Here is a 16,258-nt window from a genome sequence, read left to right as displayed (position 1 = left end):
GCCTGCATTCACAAAGGTAAAGTATTCATATTGTTCAGTTGCTTACTAATGAAACACTTTATAGCTTGTTAAGCAGTGTTTTAAAGTATGTTTCTTCTTTTGCTTCTGCTTCAAGTCCAGTTTATGTCAAGTTTTGCTGTTTTAAGCAATTGCTGGTTGATCAAGCTGCACACAAAGGGATGCATTTAACCTATTTAGCTTCATCATGACAGTTGAAACTCAATTTAAAGTGGGTCGGAGAATACATAATTCTCAGATTAGCACAATGCTAATCAAACCCAAATACCTCACCAGTGTACGTGAAAATGAAACAGGATTTCACGAGCTGATTCTGGAGCTACAAAATGATGTCAACTACTGATGTCTGGAGATCCCTTTGAGTTACACTATTCTATGCAGCATGTGTGAGGACGATATCCACAAAGCTAAACTAAAACATGCAAGTAAAGTTCACCACCATTGTTTACATTCAATCAAATGCACAGACTAATTATTCAATATTGTACATCAAAAATGAAACAAAAGAAACAGTGATTTATCTTGTAAGTTCCCAACAATAACCAAATCAAACAGTTGACTCTTCATGCTTTGGTATCCTGGAAATTCATAGCTACATAAAGCTTCAAGAAGTAAATAGGTATGATAGCAGACATGTTATCACTTAGTGTTATCAGTGTGGTTGGCGGTTAGATAAGAACACCGATGTAAATATTAGTATTGTGAGTAAACTCTGTTTGCCTGACCTTGGAAAGGACGAATACCCCAAATCCGTTGGCTGATATCCAACACAAAAACACAGCATGAAACTGTGAAACTCTTTCCGGTAGTATGGTGTTACAACTGCAGCTTAACATTTTACAGGTAAAAGACATGAAGCAATGAAATGACCTCGGAAGAAACTATGAACAACAAATATCATATTTAGACATATTTGTACTGTATTATCACAAACTCTGGAGAAGTTGAGTAGTATTCTACTGGTTGCAAAATAGGTGTTAACCCCAATCCCAAACCTAAACCTAACCCTTATTGTCTCCAAAGAAAGATGATAACTACGTATGAACATTTGTCAAAGGTTTTGAGGAAATGTTTCATAATTTGTGTTGATGAATAAAAACTTGAGGAGAATGTCATTATATTACAAGACTTGGACTTGTCCCTACCTTTCAAACTGGGTGAGTAATTTACATTGTTGACATGTGCTTTTTAAGCCTTTCATACAATTTGCTCTTCACAGCTCCGTTCAAAAGCCTTAAAACTGTTTCTTTGGTATGTTAATGTTGATGAAATTGGCAACACCATGCACAGTAATTGCAATTATGCTTTAACTGGAAGTACCAACACATAGTAAGGCAATGTGAAAGGCGAAAGCATAAGGTGAATAGATTGCTGAAACCTTTTTATATAGACCCATCAGTAAGTGAATAAAATATATAATTACAAAGCCTTGAACTCTAAATGATTCCAAATTTGAAAGGTTCTTCATTGAGAAATGTAAATGATAATGTTCATCATTAAATGAACAAATGAGTCCTTATTCAACAAGACAGAAGATGTGGCGTCCAAAGTCCGGCCCGGAGGCAGATTTAATATGGCCTGCAGCTTCGGTTTTATTAGGTATTATTTATGGCCCACTAGCTAGTTGACTTACAGTGAGTACGGGGAAGTGACAAGTGCTACAACAGAAGTGTTTTGTTAAAGACTTTTTCTTTTGGTATTTCCTGGTTTCTTTTGTTTTGGCTGGATCCTCAGTAAAATCCGACTTTCCTTTGTTTGTGAGCCTACGAACTGGATTTACTTTTGTTGGGGTTGTAACCACTGGACTCTTTGCTTAAGCAAATTGACCTGTATATATTTAATTTTTTCACCACACACCTGGCACACATACTGATATGGTGATATCTGACGAAAATGGAAATTGATGTGTGATTTATTTTGTATTCCATTTCAAATGTCAGAAGGGACTATTGCCCCCTGGCTATATTGACATTATCAAATCTGGCCATCTTTGAAAAAGGTTTGGACACCCCTGCCTCAGATGATTCCTATTAAAGTCTGATGTATATTAAGCAAAATCTAGAGTATATTTCCCCACATTTGGAAAATTGATCAAAGCATAAAGTCTTTTGAAGGAGAAGAGGAAGGAGAAGGAAACGATTTGGGGTGATTTTCCACAACAGTTGTGGCTGAAACCATTTCAGATAATGAGGCTCAGACAAGTCCAGACACTTCCCTCAGTATTATGTAACAGCTGAACATTACCCGCCTGGGGAAGAATAAGTGCTCATACACATGAGAGGCATATGAATTTTGAATGCATCTCCATAGTGTTTTTCCAATATCATACACAAAATGGTTCATTTAATGAGAAATTTAAGTTTTATAAACTACAAGTTGATAGATTGAAATTGATTAAATATATATTTTGAATTGTAATCCTTAAATGATTATAATTATACAGTACAGTATACTCACTGCAGGAGACTGACTTTTCTCTTTGAAATGTACAAACTGCTGACTTGCACTTCTCCATTGATGGGAGGAAGTTGAACAGAGATATTTGGCTGAGAAACATGAGGATGCATTTTATCTGTTATAAGATTCTGGCTTATTTCCTCTGAAAAACTTCCAGGAACAGACTGACTAAAAAAATACTAATCTAGCAGCAGATCGGAAAATTCATTTCCGACCTGCTGCTAGATTTTGAAAAAAATTCAGAACTCTCAGGTCTTCTGGGACCAGTCTGCTTTCTGTCCCCAGAGTCAGAACTAAACAAGGAGAAGCAGCGTTCAGTTATTATGCTCCAAATATCTGGAACAAACTACCCGCAGGTCCGGTGAAACTCTTACTACTTTAAATCCAGGCTGAAACTATTGTTATCTAACATTGCACTGTAACTTTTATTCTTCATTGTAACTTTTATTCATTTATATTATGCTTTTTAATGACTGTTTTTAAATGCCATTTTATCATGTGTTTCTGCTGCACTATTTCTTAATGTTTTTCATTTTTGTAAAGCACTTTGAATTGCCTTGTGTTGAAAAGTGCTCTATAAATAAACTTGCCTTTTCCCTGCATTCCATTTTTTTAAACCTTTTTTTGGAGGATTTTCAGTTTTTATTCATATTTAATGAGCATTGTTTGAGGTAGCCTGAGTTCAAAGAGTTTCATTGCATGCTCACTGTGGTTGAAGGTAATTTTACATAAAGTGATTGTGACAATCAAGTATGTGAAAAACAGGAAATGTTGATCTGATTTACCATGTGATAAAATGTACTTTCTTATCTGTTTTGGACCAGATGTGGAGTATATAAAAACTGAGCTAATAATAGATGTGTAAAACCAGTTCAGTCAGGAAGCTCTAAAAACCAAAAGAAAGAAAGAAAGAATACTTCTGTCAACATTAGAATTTCTGTTTACAGGAACCAATCCTATTTTCGCCTTCGCCGTGTACCTAACCATACCTTTTCTGTTACCTGTCCCTGTGAATTGTTATTGTAACACCATCAACAGGTCTTACCCACATGCCCCGGGGCGATAAGGGGACCTCAGTGACTAGCATGACATCATTGTAACATCTCAACATGTATGAGTAGTGCAAATGATATGAGTTGCTAGACATTAATCATTAAAATAACAGGTAGAATTTTGTACTGGACTGTTACTCATCAGTGGATTAAGTTCAAGCTAGCAGTTCCAACTCATTACTGATGTTACTGGGAATTATGACCATGAACATTTAAAAAAGTGCAATTTAATCTACAGAAATCCCTCTGGAAAGATGTTTAGGTCCAAAATGTCCTTAAATATCTAGTACATAAGTGTTGGTTTAGTTTCAGTAGTAACCGTAGACTACATTAATATCATTTTCATACTACGTCACCATAACTTTACTATGAAGTTGAGTTACTTTGACCTCTTGCTGTGTCAATCTCAATTGTCATCATCAGCTCAAATATAACTTATACATTTAAATATATATTTTGTTGAGTGTTTGCACACCTGTATATAACATGCATCTGGATGAAGTGTGTGATGCTTATTGCAAAGAACAATATTCAAATAGCAGAAAACGATTTGGTCTATTTAGAGAATTTGGAAAATGGTTGCCTTATGTAATATTTAGTGTAGTTTGAATGATTGTATACACTTGTCAAAAAGACATGTTTGTTACCTTTTGGGTTGAAAGTATGGTGCTTTTCAGATGTAATGATTATAAACCAAATCAGTTTGCAGAAATCTATTAAACACAGTATCACAATTTCTAGATTAATAAATAACATTAGAAAACATTTAGTGCAGTGAAAAGGCTGGAAACAAGAAGTTCTTTTCAACATTTTTTTATTTAAATTATCAATCAATAAATAGCAAATAGAATAAATAACTAAATTAGACATTTAGACAACACAGTGTTAGTTTCAGCTCGTTTTTCATGACAATTATCAGAATGTAAAACATCCAGTTAGAGTGCAGTAAAGTCTGTGTGTAAATCACACACATAAGTTCAAGTTTTGTTAAGTTCAAGTTTGTTGTCAGTTCACAGTTTCTTTCAAGTGTTTCTTTTCCAGACTTTTGTCCTCCTCGGCTCTCAGGGGGACTGCTGGCAGGGAGAAGCCGACGCATGGAGCTCTCTGCCCGGCTGCTTGTCGCGGGGCGCGCTGTTCTCCGGTAGCTGCTCAGGGTCAACTTCTGCTGTGTTTTATTTCCACACACAGGTGGGTTGATTTACAGGTAACCCAGTGCAAGTAGGTTTAGTTGTCGCTGCCCAGTCTGTGATAGACCAGCAGTGCCACCACGTAGCTCTTCCCAGCGCTCTGCTCGAACTGGCTGCTTTCCGTCTCCTGACCGGGCTTGGGGCATGTGTTCGGGATGATCTGCTCGCTCAATGAGCCGTCGTCCTCACAGCTGCTGGGTGTGGAGGACATGAGCTCAGAGCTGGCGCTGAACTCTGTGAGCTGGGCCTGAGCCTCCGCACCCTGGAAGGGGAACCCCTGGTAGTCGCTGACCGAGCTGTCAAGCGGCGTGTCGACGCACGGCTCCTCGGTGTAGATCTGCCACAGCACCACCAGACACAGGATGACCAACCAGCGCTTGGCCTGGGATTTCTCAGGTGGTGGAAGGTGCATGCGGACTTTAGCGGGATACATGACCCGGGTGCAGCGTTTCTTCGGCCGGATCGGCACATAGGAGCGCACGGCGGTGGCCTGAGTCGGAATCCGCTCGAAGGTGAAGACCTCGGGCTCCGTGCTGCGGGTCGCCATTCTGGAGAAGCCATATCTCTCCTGCTGTACAGTCAGAGTCACGCTGTTTGATCGTGAGTACATTTTCTTAGAGTTTTGTGTCGTTCTTTCTCTCTGTGTTACTCTCTCGGGGATCTCAGAAAGTTGGATATGTCAGTCCCAGCCACCGCTCACACTTTATAGCTACATGTTCAGGTTGTGTTTTTTTAAGAAACGCCCATAAAAAAGAAGGCCACTCCCTGACGTTATTGCTCAAGTGAGAAAAAAAGAAATATTTGCATCATGTTGGATTTGCGTGACCACAGCTGGAATTCTGCGGCACCAAAGCGCTAAGAAACTGAATGAATCATCAGGGTTTGGTGAAATAATGACACCAAATCATATGTGACCATCAAAGAGAGGATTTGAAAGCCTATCATTTTTTAATTACTTAAGGAGAGTGCCTAATACAAATCATGTTTCCCTGATTCTTGAGAATTAGGATAAAACAGGTTTAAACTGGAAAGAAAGTTAAGAAATCTAAACGTATGTTTATACAACAAGGTCTCAGAAAATAATAAAGAGCTATTTCTTCCCATTTATTTGAGTCTTGTATAGAGCTTTTAAATAATTGTGTCTACACCACAGGTACACAGTAGCTATATGCTGTTCCGTGGTGAATATTTGCTTTTGTTAACTTTTGGAAGTATTTCTTTGATTTGATTGACTTCGTTTGATCATAACGTGCCTTAACTCTTTATTGTTGCACATGGTTGAAGCAATATTACCTACACATGATATTCACATGATATTCAGAAGTCATTGAGAGTAGTTGCCAGGTTTCAGTTGACTGTAAACACACACATTTCCCCTGCTGGAAACTTCCCCTTAAACTCCGAGGACATTTTACATGACCAGTCCTGAACATAACAATATACCAGAAATAACCCAAAGGTACCCGAACGTCTTCCTGAATAGCTTTCTGATTGATGTCAGCATGCGTGGGGAAGTCAGATGTGTCTATAAAGTCTAAATATAGAGAGGATTTAAAATGTGGGTTTTCATTTTTGCCACTTCCTTCCGAGACACTGACAGACAGATGTCATGCTGACAAAAGCTGGTTTGAGAATTTATACAAAATTAAACACAACTTTTCTGAATTATAAGATAAGAATATGGCTTCCAAATCCCCTCCCAGCATTGTGATTATGTGCCAAGTTTTAGAGTATTGTGTCACGAACTTTTTGAAACAACACCAACGAGTGTATCTTTAAATGACATCATCACATGTTGCAGCCAGAAAACTGAAGAAAGTGGAAAAAAATGTCCCTGGTTTTAATCAACACAAGAGAAGTTATCATCCAGTTATTTTCCTTTCGTCTTTCTATTATGTCATCCAATTAATTCGAATCTGGTGAGTGTTTAGTGTGGAGAAAAAGGTTTTGTAAAAAGAATGCTTTTAATGTTTGCCTGCGAGACGCCATCATTTCTTGAAAGCCAGAAACAAAGTGTGTTCACATTTTCAAACAATAACAAAACGCATGGCAGCTTCAACCTAAATTCCCGATTAGGTCTGCAGAACGTTCTAAAACAATGTTCCAAAATCAATTGAGGAAGGTTTTTGCGTGTGTATTGTGTGGGATATGTTGTGCTGCATGAATCACAATTCATCTGAATTTGAGTTGTGATTTTTTTTGTTGAATATCTCTCCTGGCCTGGAAATGTACATTAAATGGAGTTGTGGTGTTGTTCCAACCTGTAATTGTTGTGACCCAAAGCTCTGAGGCAGGGGCGTGGCCACGTGGTGGCCAGGGGGGGCCACGGCCACCATTGGTCAGAGTATGGCCACCCTGCCGGCCCCCCCAACCTCACGGCACGAAAAAAAAAAAAAAAATACAACAAACCCTCATGAACAGAAATGGTATAAAGCTGAAATAAATGCATTAGTATTTTTTTTTTATCAAGTCGTTTTATATTGTCATTCGTCACTTCTGCTACAAGCCCCATATTCGCAACATGTTGGGCCACGCCCCCTCCAACGTGCCTGCATTCTGACAGCGCTTCAGTGGAGAGACTAGCACTGGAGACGAACGCGCTGGATATACCACTGTAACTAACAGGTGAGTAAGTTGGTGATACTTGAAAGGATCATTGAAATGATAAGATCATTTAGTTATCTTCACACTCAATTAAATGTGTAATGATGTCTCGACATTAAGGATTTGTGGCAGAGTGAGTTGAGTAAGGCTGCTGTTGTTATTTTTGCAAACTTGTAAAATGATCTATGGCTAGCGAGCTATCGCTAGCTAGTTAGCTTAAGTCCATTCCCAGGTGTCACTAAGTCATAGATAACGCACTGTCGCTAGTTTACACTTGAAATGGAATAAAAGCAATCTAAAGTTAATGTTGTGTAAAACTTTTCTTTAAAAAGGACACAATGAAAAGGATAAGTGCCTCAGGGGGAGACAGAAAAATCAGCGCTTTTTTTGCCAGCACCAGAGACCAGCAAGCTAGCACGACAGAGAATGTTGCAGACAGAGAAAGGGAAACAGAAGGAGCTAGTTGCGAAAGCATGACAAGTACAGAAAGGGAAGCAAGTGGCAGTGAATATTCAGCAGACAAGTTGACAGAGACAGAGCAGGAGGAGGAGACTGATACTAGGAGAAGAGAATTTAATTACAAAGTCTGCCCTCCAGGTGAGTGGTTATCAGTAGCTGAATAATGGGACATGTTCGGTCGGGTTATGGCAAACAACAATAATTTAAAGGCTGGCCATATAATAAACATGTATTTATTAAATCTGTAAAATGTTAATGATTGCATGTTTAGTCTTAAAAAACAACTAAAGAACAACATGTAATTGGAAGTGGATAGCATTTATGTTAAAAGCTGATATTAATGGGATTCTTTGGTGTTTTACAGACATTTCCAAGTCCAGGGGTGAAGCTCCAGCTCAACCTAAAGTTAATTTCCCCAAGACACTCCAGGGAGACAGAAGCAGGAGCTTCAAGGGTGAGTGGTATGAAGTTCACCCCTGGTTGGAGTACTCAATATGTGAAGACTCCACCTTTTGCTTTGCCTGCAGGCATTTCAGCTTACCTGGCCATGAGTCTACGTTTAATTCAGGTTCCGGTTTCAAAAACTGGAAGAAAGCTACCTATACAGACGGAGGGTATGCTGCACATAGTAGATCTGAGCATCACAAGAATGCCATGCTAGCATGGAAAGAATACCAAATTGCAGAAAAAAATCAGGGATCTCTAATGGGGCAATTAAATAAAGAGTACAACAAAACTGTTGAAGAGAACAGGGGGTACATCAAAACTCTTGCTGAAGTGGTTCTTCATTGTGCAACCGAGAACATTGCTCTGCGAGGGCATCGTGAATCTGAGGCCTCAAGCAGGAAAGGGAACTTTTTGGGTATGTTGAATATCATAGCAAACCATGACGACAAGATTTTGAAAAAGATGGATGGTCCCAGGAATGCTAAATATACAAGTCCTGACATACAAAATGAGATTTTGTCATGCTTAGCAGAGATGGTGCGCACATCAATAATCAAAGAAGTCAAGGAAAGTGGTGCTTTTAGCATACTTGTGGATGAGACTAAAGACAACAAAAAAATGGAACAAATGTCTTTTGTTTTGAGATACTATTACAATGGTGAAATCCTTGAAAGTTTTCTGGAATTCGAGGTAGCAGAGAAGCTAGATGCGGAGAGCTTGACAATAAAAATAATTCACCTCTTGTCCAAATATGGTCTAGAATATAAGACTAACCTTGTTGGGCAGTCTTATGACGGGGCTGCAGTCATGAGTGGCAAGCACAGTGGTGTGCAGGCCCGAATTAAGGAAGTAGCGAAGCTGGCTTTCTACGTTCACTGTAATGCGCATTGCCTTAATCTGGTGCTGGTGGACACTGTGAGAGGGATCCCAGAGGCTGATTGCTTCTTTTCCTTATTAAAACAGCTGTACGTCTACATGTCTGGATCGGCAGTGCATCCCAAATGGTTACAGGTGCAACAGGAGATGTATGCAGGTGCACCCAGAGAGTTGCAAATGTTGAGTGACACACGGTGGGCCTCCAGATATTATGCTTGCCGTAATTTGTGGGATAGGTTGCCAGCAGTTGTGAAAGTTCTTGAGGAACTGGGTGATGAGAACAGTGGCGAGAGGTCAGTAGGTGCCAGAGGCCTTTTGCCTCAGATTGATTTCCAGTTCATTGTGTTTCTTGCCATATTTAAGAAACTTCTGGGAGATGCAAAATTACTGTCAGACATGCTCCAGTCTTCCTCTCTTGATTTGGCCAAAGCAGTGGATCTTGTGGAGGCACTTATTAGTACTTTTGAATCTTACAGGAGTGAGCAGCAGGTGTTTGGTGATTTGTGGGACACTGTTTTGGAGCTTGCAAAGCAATGTGATGTCTCTGTAGACACTGCTCCAAAACGTAAGAGAACACTAAGTTCAAAGCTACAGGGATACCATGTTCTGTCTACTGTGGGCAGACAAGAAACAGGCGATGGCAAAGATTATTACAGGACAGGAATCTTTAATCTGGTATTGGACCGGATGCTCATTGAGCTCAGGAACAGATTCTCCAATCAGAATTGTGACATAATGCGTGGAATACAAGCTTTAAATCCAAGTAGCAGAAGCTTCTGTGACAAAGATAGCCTTTTTGCATTTGCCAAATTGTATGGGTGTGACCTTGTGGACCTTGAGCATGAGCTCTACCAAATTAAAAGAGTTTTAGATCGTAAGATAAAGCAAGGGATGCAGAGACCACCTACAATTGTAGAGCTGGCAGCTTTTATTGAACCATACCAGGATGTCTTTGATGTTTTCTCCAGGCTTTGTAAAATTGCATTGGCAATACCTGTCAGCACAGCTGCTTGTGAACGCAGTTTTTCCTGCTTGAAGCTTGTCAAAACACACCTGAGAACTACAATGGGAGAGGATAGGCTGAGTGATCTAGGGGTGTTGAGCATAGAACACAGGAGGGCAGCGTCTTTAAATTTAGATGAGTTTGTTGATCGATTTGCTAGAAATCATCACAACCGAAGAATACAGCTGCTGTAAACTAACAGCTAAGTAACCAGCATCTGTCTGTTATACCTGCCAACTCTGCATCATTAACAGCCCCAACATTCTTTTGTTTTTCCTAAAGTGTATTATGTGACATGGGTATTGCAATGTTAGTACATGTCTGTTCTATTTAGACTTATCTGGTCAGCTTCCCAGACAGACACTCTCAGATATGTTCTCAAGAATTACAAAAAAGACAATTGTCAAATTATTTACATGGATCTACCTACACTCACTCACTCACTCACTCACTCACTCACTCACTCACTCACTCACTCACTCACTCACTCACTCACTCACTCACACACACACACACACACACACACACACACACACACACACACACACACACACACACACACACACACACACACACACACACACACACTGTTTGTAGTGAAACAGTTCAATGTACATGTTCTCACACACACACACACACACACACACACACACACACACACACACAATTCAATGTACATTTTACACATTGTTGATATTTGTTTTTCTTTATGTTTTATGGGACATGTGTGTGTGTGACGTTTATTTTTTACTCTTTATATATACATATGTTTATTATCGCAAATAAAATGAATATTGCACTTAAAAGGCTACAGTTTACTTTAATAAATGATCGCCTAAAATGACAATTCATATCGTGTCTTTCTGTCATTTGCACTAAAAGCTTCCCCTTCTCATGTTAAAGTCCTGAACCCCCTCACATAATCATGACACATCGCACTCGCACATTATCTAAGCACCCATTCCAATAACATGGGATTATCAGTAACAGTAAGACATCATTAGTGTCCATAAGAAGGTTCAATCCATTGTTTATGGCTAGATGAGCTGTTAGAAAAACTGCTGCTCTGAGTGATGCAGTGCGTGAGTTTTAAAATAGTAGTTTTTGACAATCAAGTGCCACCCCAAATAAAAGACTGGCCAGAGCTGGCCCCCCCAGAAATAATGTCCTGGCTACGCCCCTGCTCTGAGGTCACTGAAGCATGACACATCAGGATGTTACAGCAGCTTCTGACAGTCCAAAGAGGAAGTCACTACGTGTGTGTGTGTGTGTGTGTGTGTGTGTGTGTGTGTGTGTGTGTGTGTGTGTGTGTGTGTGTGTGTGTGTGTGTGTGTGTGTGTGTGTGTAAGAGAGGGATCATGTAGCTGTTTATACCAACAATGGTTACCCTTTCCTGTAGTGTGTTATTTAGGTTTATATATTACATGTACATGGTCTGGAAAGGCTTAACATCGCTGTGTTTCCTCCACACACTAGCTCGATCTCACTTCTCTTAACTTGCATCCCTGTGTCCCTCACTTGTGTCTTTTCCTTGCGCATTAGTCCCTCCTGTAAGTGCCCGATCTGTTCCCCCCCGGCTGCACATGCGCGAAAACAGCGCATGCGTATAATTTAACCTCTTTTACGACAATACCCGATCCGTTCCACGCATGCATCTTTTACGTCGCTTATTCTCGCGTGAGTAGCCTACAGCATCATCATCCGCTACGACCATCAAGTTGCAACGCCTTATGTGGAACATCATCGGAATCAAGTTGATTTCCCGTAGACAGACACCATTCGATTGAGCTTGCCACGCAGTAGCCAATTAAAAAAGTTAAATAACTTGAAAAAACAAACGGGCTTGATCCATATTCCTTTCATTTCTGCATTAATTACCATGTTATTTTAAACTGGCACAAATACTCCCATCAGATCAATATTGCATGTAATATTACTAAGCCTATGTGTTTTCACTTTATCAATAACAAACTGTTTCCGATTGACAATATCAAGCAATAAACTCTATACACACAGTTTCTAAATTTAATGAAATAAGAACTAATAAAAAAAATTAAAAAAAAGTTAAAAGCCATTCTGGCTCTGTCTCTTTTAATTTTATTGTGTTCATAATAAAAATAAATCTGAGATCATGAAAAATGTTTCCAAAAAATGAATAAACAGATTTCTTGCACTTTGTTGTTCAGATATTATACATTAATTGAAACAAACCACTGTAGAAAACTGAGGAGTGATTCAAGTGAGTATTTCCTCCTGTGCAGGCTTCACATTAATGCCAGCTCAAGTTACAACTAACCTCCCAAAATCTCCTGCAAGCATCTTTTTTTCTAGTTCACCTTGATGTACAAGAGTTTCATCAGATAATCAACATGAAATCTGAGAGAACAGCCAAGCATTAAGTTATAACTGCTAAGTTTTTCTCTTTTTCTGAAGAAATACACGTTTTTATTGCCATCTCCCCATAAAAATATTCCACATGGGTTACGAGTTAATAGTGTGGATAGTCAATTCCTTCCAGCAAAACCTGCAACGATAAACACATTTTACTCAAATTTTTAGCTCCCAGTTTTCCCCCTAGTGGCCCCTTGCTGGAGACTTTTGATCTTGTTTGTTCAAACTATAAGAGCCTGAACAATCAGCAGCTCCTGTTAGCAGTGTACTGCTTGATGCAAAGACTTCTACTCCTGTAATTGTATTACTGTGAAACCTAAAAACTTGATATTTCTCAGGCATGTTCTACAATTACAAGGAGCATGGTTTGATCTATGCAGATTTAGGAACGTTTCTTCATAATGTACATCGTATACAATGATATCTTCGGAAAGTGTCTTCGGACATGTCTGTGCATTTCCTGTCGTTGAGTTATGAGTGTGAGAAGTTGGGAATAAGGGTAGGAAACCTACCATACAACACAATAAGATGCACTATATAGTCCCCGAAAGGACATTTGTTCGAGCCTCCGTCCTGCAGCTTCAAAGTAGATAAGGTTCTGTGCATATACAGTACAAGGGGGACCTATTGCACACACCCTAATGTCCATTCTATAGAATCGCTGCTAGAGGATGAAATGTGATACCTTAATGTAACTGATGATAGCGCTTGTGGTGTATTATATCTGGTGATATACAAAGGTAGATACTGTCTGAGGTCATAGCTTGGGGAAGAGAAATGATTGGTGGTAGGAGAGTGAAAAATAACATCTGGCATACGTCAGGAGGCCCCTATGAACTGACCTAGGTCACCTTAGTGGGGCACACATTGTTATTGATCACCTCATGTGAGCACACACACTTTGGAGACGCACACACATTTTCTCCTATAAATGGCATGCACAAAGACTGTTCAGGGGACTTCCACAATTGGCCCTGGGAACCTCGTATTGCCCGTGTTGGTGTATGATACTATGCTGTTGTAATACACCTTATTATATACAAGCTGGTGTCTCCTGAGACTTCTTCATCATCTTCACAAACATCGGTACAAGATATACCTCACGCTATAAAAGCTGAAAAAGATGTCAGCAAGATAACCAGGAATTATTTGAAACATTTCACTGACTCAGTACAGTTTGGCACATCAATGGTTTCACTGTAAACGGCTCACTCTCAAACCGCAGTGCTGCTACGTGACATGGAACAGTGCCATTCTGTGGAATTTAAACAGTTCGATGACCGGGTTTTTCACAAGAATGGAATGACATACTGTATGAGGAAGGAAAAATCCGGTGTGGCAATGAACATAACTGCAACTTTTCATAGCCTGATTTAGCCAGAGGGAGAACACCTAGGTAGCTTGAACTCTGGATGTGCATTTTTGTTTTTGACTACAAGGCATTTAATTCAAGCTACTATCTGCAGATCTTGGAAATATTAAGATTATTCTGAAGCGAAACATTTTTCATTTTGAAAAAAAGATTTCTTTCATTTTAAACTGTCTCAGTGTTTATCTCAATTACATTTTCTATACAAAAAATATATAATTTCTTGGAATATTATCACTGATGAGAAATATAACGGAATAAAGTTTTAATAAACGTAAATATTTCAGGTAAGTACTTCAGAATGATTGTTAAATGTAATGTACTTACTTTTTTATTATCATTTTCTACCACTGTCCTTCATATTAAAGCACAATTCCAGTATTTTGCAATCTGATGAATTCCCATTAATGTGACTTTTGTGACTCTATGGGTCAAGCTAACTTTGCACGGACCACATCAGTGGGAGAGATTTGAGGAAATTGGAATTTACGCAGAATCACGCAAATTCGAAGACATAAACAACAGTATGTTAAGCACTTCAGATGTCTGCAGTATTGTAGAGTCCATGTTGGATTACATGAAGAAGATTCAATGAAGATTCAACTTTATTGTCATTGCACAGAGTACAAGTACTAGGACAATGAAATGCGGTCTCTGCATTTGACCCATCCTAGTGTTAGGAGCAGTGGGCTGCCATTATGTACGGCGCCCGGGGAGCAGTGTAGGTAACCAGTGTCTTGCTCAGGGACATCACGGTGGCACTAGGTCTTTCGGGGACTTGAACTGGTGACCTTCCAGTTCCCAGGCCAAGCCCCTATGGACTTTGCCACCACCGCCCCCATGTCACAAAGTTTCGCCATGTTCTGTAATCGCTTTCACTCCAACAGACTGTTGAAGAAACTTGTTGTGTTCAGATACTGCGTGTTTGAATACCTGTTGCATTGTTCTGTTTCTTTTTTTTCGATGTGAGATTCGCAGGAAAGAATCAGAAGCACCTGAGGTTGCATGAATAACACACACACACACATACACCCTTCACTGGGAACCTTAAGTTAATGTCTGGGTGGTAGGAGGAGAACATCGCTGGAAGATGTGTCACAAGGATTTGAATCTCTGCACAGCGTGAGATTCTTGACACTGTACATTTGTCTACACGCGCACGCACACGCGCGTACATGCGCGCGCACACACACACTTTGATATGTTAAATGAATCGTCATGATAACGGATCATGTGTTCGTCCTACACTCACTCTCTCTCAAAAACTATATATTTATGCAGTTTAATTTGGTGTTGTTGTGTTTTAAACAGCCTGTTGACATGGCAAAAGTGAATGCGGATATTTAGTTTTATTAGTCTACAACAGGTCCACACAGGTCTGACAGCAGAGATTGAGATTCTGAGTGTTTGTGCAGACAACCATGACTTAAACCGGCCATGTCTGATAAAAAGATGTTTGTTATGGAAACTCCTTTGTAAAAACATGACAGAAATATCTCTTTTACAATGTTTGAAAAATTCTGCTGATCCCTGACTCCTGCTTCAGTTTACAAAACTGAATGTGTCCTGATTGGTACTCCAGATGAAAATTAGCTTTAGCTGTTTTAAGCAAGCTGTTGGTTTTTAACTTGAAACAGCTAGCTTAACAGCTTTATATTAATTTTTATTCATTGAGGTAACATAAAAATGTTGACTCCTTACTGTTGAACCGTCCTCATTAAAGAGAAGAAAACACATCCAGAAGAAGTCAACAGTGAACAACAGAAGAAGACAGACAGGAAGTATAGGAAACACGGTTTAGCCCTGACAGTGTTTAATGGAAAACTAAATGTCAAAAGACTTGAGCAGTTATAGAAAACCCAGATCGATGCTGCCGTCATTTTATGTGACATTGCGCATCAGGATCCTGCTCACCCAGTCCGGGTTCTTTTCTCAATAATGAACATCTCGCTGCATAGATTTCCTTAAAAGCCAACTTAAAATGGGCAAAGTGTAAGGGAAAATACAGGGTATGGAAACTGTAAAAATCACACCAACTTGCAGCTCGGCATTTCGATCTGGAAAACGTTTTCGCTGTCTGATGGTAAACTCAAGAGAGACTCCATTCATAATGCATCGACCTTTAAGTCTGTAAAGATCCTATTTTTTTTAATGCCGACAATCTCCCTTTTGTGCGTCTGTTCACAGACTGTGAAGTGAACTCACTCCCCTGTCTGCTGTCTGGAATTCCGTTCGGTTTACACTCTGATGCAAGCTGTTTCCCATTTCCACTTTTACTGTAAAAGATGAATTGACTTCCAGCAGAGTTATTTTAGGCTGAGTCATGGTTTTAATGCCATCCACATGGTGTGTTTAGCGTGTCTCTGCTTTCTTTGTACTGTTTCTTTTTCTGATC

At 39.5% G+C, this 16,258-nt stretch overlaps 1 protein-coding gene across 1 annotated transcript; it reads right to left on the bottom strand.

Moving 5' to 3' along the window:
* Positions 1–4,324: 4,324 nt before the first annotated feature.
* ier3 (immediate early response 3) lies at positions 4,325–5,410 on the bottom strand. Its single transcript, XM_063896467.1, has one exon. It carries the CDS (start codon positions 5,322–5,324, stop codon positions 4,752–4,754), a length of 573 nt encoding a protein of 190 aa, XP_063752537.1. The 5' UTR covers positions 5,325–5,410; the 3' UTR covers positions 4,325–4,751.
* Positions 5,411–16,258: the final 10,848 nt, after the last annotated feature.

This window comes from Eleginops maclovinus, chromosome 12 (genome assembly GCF_036324505.1).
Source record: "Eleginops maclovinus isolate JMC-PN-2008 ecotype Puerto Natales chromosome 12, JC_Emac_rtc_rv5, whole genome shotgun sequence".
Taxonomy (NCBI): domain Eukaryota; kingdom Metazoa; phylum Chordata; class Actinopteri; order Perciformes; family Eleginopidae; genus Eleginops; species Eleginops maclovinus.
This window is presented reverse-complemented; position numbering and strand designations above follow the sequence as displayed.

What these genes read in the sequence shown, in the direction of transcription:
- ier3 (XM_063896467.1), bottom strand. Translation starts at nt 5,324, where the DNA reads ATGTACTCACGATCAAACAGCGTGACTCTGACTGTACAGCAGGAGAGA.